The sequence below is a fragment of the Fragaria vesca genome, linkage group LG2, assembly GCF_000184155.1.
Source record: "Fragaria vesca subsp. vesca linkage group LG2, FraVesHawaii_1.0, whole genome shotgun sequence".
NCBI classification, from domain to species: domain Eukaryota; kingdom Viridiplantae; phylum Streptophyta; class Magnoliopsida; order Rosales; family Rosaceae; genus Fragaria; species Fragaria vesca.
The window spans coordinates 17,564,935-17,567,807 of NC_020492.1; the positions used below are offsets into that span (position 1 = coordinate 17,564,935).

At 40.3% G+C, this 2,873-nt stretch overlaps 1 protein-coding gene across 1 annotated transcript in view; it reads right to left on the bottom strand.

The window, feature by feature from the left end:
- Nucleotides 1-1,959, bottom strand: part of LOC101290714 (probable 26S proteasome non-ATPase regulatory subunit 3-like) — a 4,689-nt gene extending 2,730 nt beyond the window's left edge. The window contains exons 1-7 of the mRNA XM_004290685.1: nt 1,818-1,959; nt 1,655-1,747; nt 1,300-1,490; nt 1,056-1,193; nt 822-958; nt 644-698; nt 454-564 (exon numbers count right to left, since the gene is read on the bottom strand). Coding sequence (XP_004290733.1) covers nt 454-564; nt 644-698; nt 822-958; nt 1,056-1,193; nt 1,300-1,490; nt 1,655-1,736 — 714 coding nt within the window. The 5' untranslated portion in view covers nt 1,737-1,747; nt 1,818-1,959. The remainder of the gene's footprint in view (nt 1-453; nt 565-643; nt 699-821; nt 959-1,055; nt 1,194-1,299; nt 1,491-1,654; nt 1,748-1,817) is intronic.
- Nucleotides 1,960-2,873: the final 914 nt, after the last annotated feature.

The following is a 2,873-nucleotide window of genomic DNA, read 5'->3' on the forward strand; positions in this document are numbered from 1 at the left end:
TCAGCTGCGGACGTCCGCACCAATATTTTGGTGCGGACGTCCGCAGCCGAGAAGGGACGTGTGTGTGTGTATATATATATATATATACACACACACATATGGGTGTGTGTGTGTGTGTAAGAAGATTAGAATATTGCATTACCCATAAAGGAAGTTCCAATTGCAAACAGAGTGAATAAAGAATCTACCAAAGCAAGTAAACCAAGACAAAGCGACAAAAATATCTCAAGAAACAGCAGACATTCCATGAGACAGATATGTCATTAGAAGACATATTGTCATACCTATGCTATATCACGTCATTTGTTACACGTTAGTGCATGAATTTGTTATATACAAGGTAGAAACACACAAATTAGCTATCCTAAAAGGCACAAACTATATCCACATTCATAAGTGGTGATGACCATAACTACCAGCATGACAGTAACAAGGTCCAATGTTAAGAATCACCTGCTGGTTTGAGTGAGCCTCAAATCGGGGAGCCTTGGACCTCAGTTTCTCTGCCTGATCATATAAGTTATATGCCAGGTAATTGCGAAGCAGAAGGTTCAGAAGTGTCTCCTGCATCACATTGCACATATAAGAAACTGTAAAGCATGTCTATACTATTGATAATAGAAACATTTGGCCTTAGAAATACCTGACCCAGCTCATCATGGCGCAAAGTTGCAATGCGGTGAAGATTAAGAAGATTTCTGTTAATGTAAGAGTAAATAAGCTAGTCACCAAATGCATGAGTTGACTAAAAAAACCATTTGAGTCCTTGTTCCTAATAGAGAGACAGTTGCACATCAAAAGAATCATAAGATACAACTCACCCTCTAATTTCTGCAAGATCACCAGTGTATTCATAGCTAAGAGAGTAATAAAAGTAGAGCCTTGAAGCCAGAACATCAATGGTTCTCCTATTCATATTCTTCAGTCGAGCAATGCCTGCTGTAGCACAAGCTTTAGCCTGCAAGACCACAACCCACATGTTATTAACACAAATGTTCCCATTTTCTTTTTAAACTACACACAACCAAGATGTAATGCTAACTACATTCACTCACCTCACTGTATTTTTTCTGATCAATCAGAAAAATCAGCACCAGCAAGTAGCAATAAATCTCTAGCTCAGGCGAGGCATGTTTCTTGGGAACTTGAGCTGCGGAAGTTGCAGTATCAACATCCATGTCATGGTCAGCATCCTGTGCAACCAAATGTTTCACAATCACAGACCTCCAAACATAAACTAAACACTAAAATTCCAACTTCAAATCTGAAAAAATGGACATCACACTGATCGAAAATCACCTTAGGAAGATAGGAGGATAACCGGGAGTGAGCCTCAGATCCCGGCGAAAAGGCGAAGCTGAGAAACGCCGAGAGCACAGAAACACTCAACTTCCGCCTCTTGGCCATCGTCAGCCTGACGGCGCGGACAACTCGCCGGACCTCCTTGGTGTACGCAGCGGTCTCGAGAAGCGAAGCAATCTCCTTCAAATCTAGTCAAAATTACGCAAAGAAAACCACTACAGATTCAAAATCCGAACTCAAAATCCAACAAATCTGAAGCAAACCGAAACGCCCAATCCACAAAGGACCTCGTAGCTCAGTCAAACTGGAAACCAATGCGGAAAAATTAGGGATTTGAAACGAGAGAACTTACGGTGGAGAGTTGTGGGAGTAGTAGAGGAGACGGAATTGGAAGGCGCCGCCGCGACCTCTTTCATCTCCACGTCTTGAGTCATGTTTGGAGCGACTGAAATTGAGTTGATTAGGGTTTGCCTTTTCGGAAGCGACTGAAATTGAGATTGATGAGAGGGATTTACCTGGAATTTAAGGGCCGCGGTGATCGGAGTTGATTAGGGTTTAGACTCCTCTGCAAGTTGAAGAGAGAAGAAGAGGAGGGTGGAGTGAGTGAGACGAAAACAAGGGGAATGCGGATGCCTAATACACCACCCCCTTTTTCTTTCTTGTTACGACAAAAGAAAATTGTAAAAGTAAAACGTTACACCACCTAAGTTTGTTTCGGTGACTTACCGCGCTAGGTGAAGTTATTACTTTTTTTTTTTTTGAATAGTTTTTTGAAAAAGTGATTGCGGTGTGAGGGCTCGACTCCCGATAGTACGCTAAGGTAAAGTTCTCTTGATTTGCAGGATGCTAGTTAAAAGAACTCAAGTCGACTTAAAAACCAACTCCCCAATCATCAATTCACAGTTTGTGGTTGTTACCCACTCTTATCCGGTGGGAGATTCTTATAACACTGAGGGTGCGGGCGTGCTTAGAGTGATAAACCACAAGACAACCAAATTTCATCAAGACCAGAGTGACAAACCACAAGATAACCAAACTTCATCAAGACCAAGCTTTCTCACACGTCAATCATTTTAATGCCCTACTTAGTTACAAACTCCCCTACAAGGCTCGGCATTACTTTATTTTTTGGGAAAGGTATACAATATCCCTAAGAAATTTTATTAACACATTTTCAATTGCTACAAACTCCCTCACTATTTGTAAATTCATAAATCATCATTTCCCCCCACCCCTCTCTCAATTTCAATAAAAAAAAAAAATTGCCTCTATCTAACTCCATACCATCTAATGACACTGGATTATAGATTTGTCGGCAGGTAATCGTGTACCATAATGGCCAAGGTGGTTAATTGTATTGATGATAATTTTCATCATACCAAGAATTAATTATGTATTCTTACATGGTCATTTAGGTGTAGTGCCATATTGAATGAAAAGGAAAGAAAAAAAAACGACTGCTTAAACAAAGGAATCATCTTTGTAAAACTCATAAACTTGCAAGTGAATATAGGATTGACAAAGTATGCTGAAACTAACTTACACGGATGTGGAGCCATAATGTTTATAAA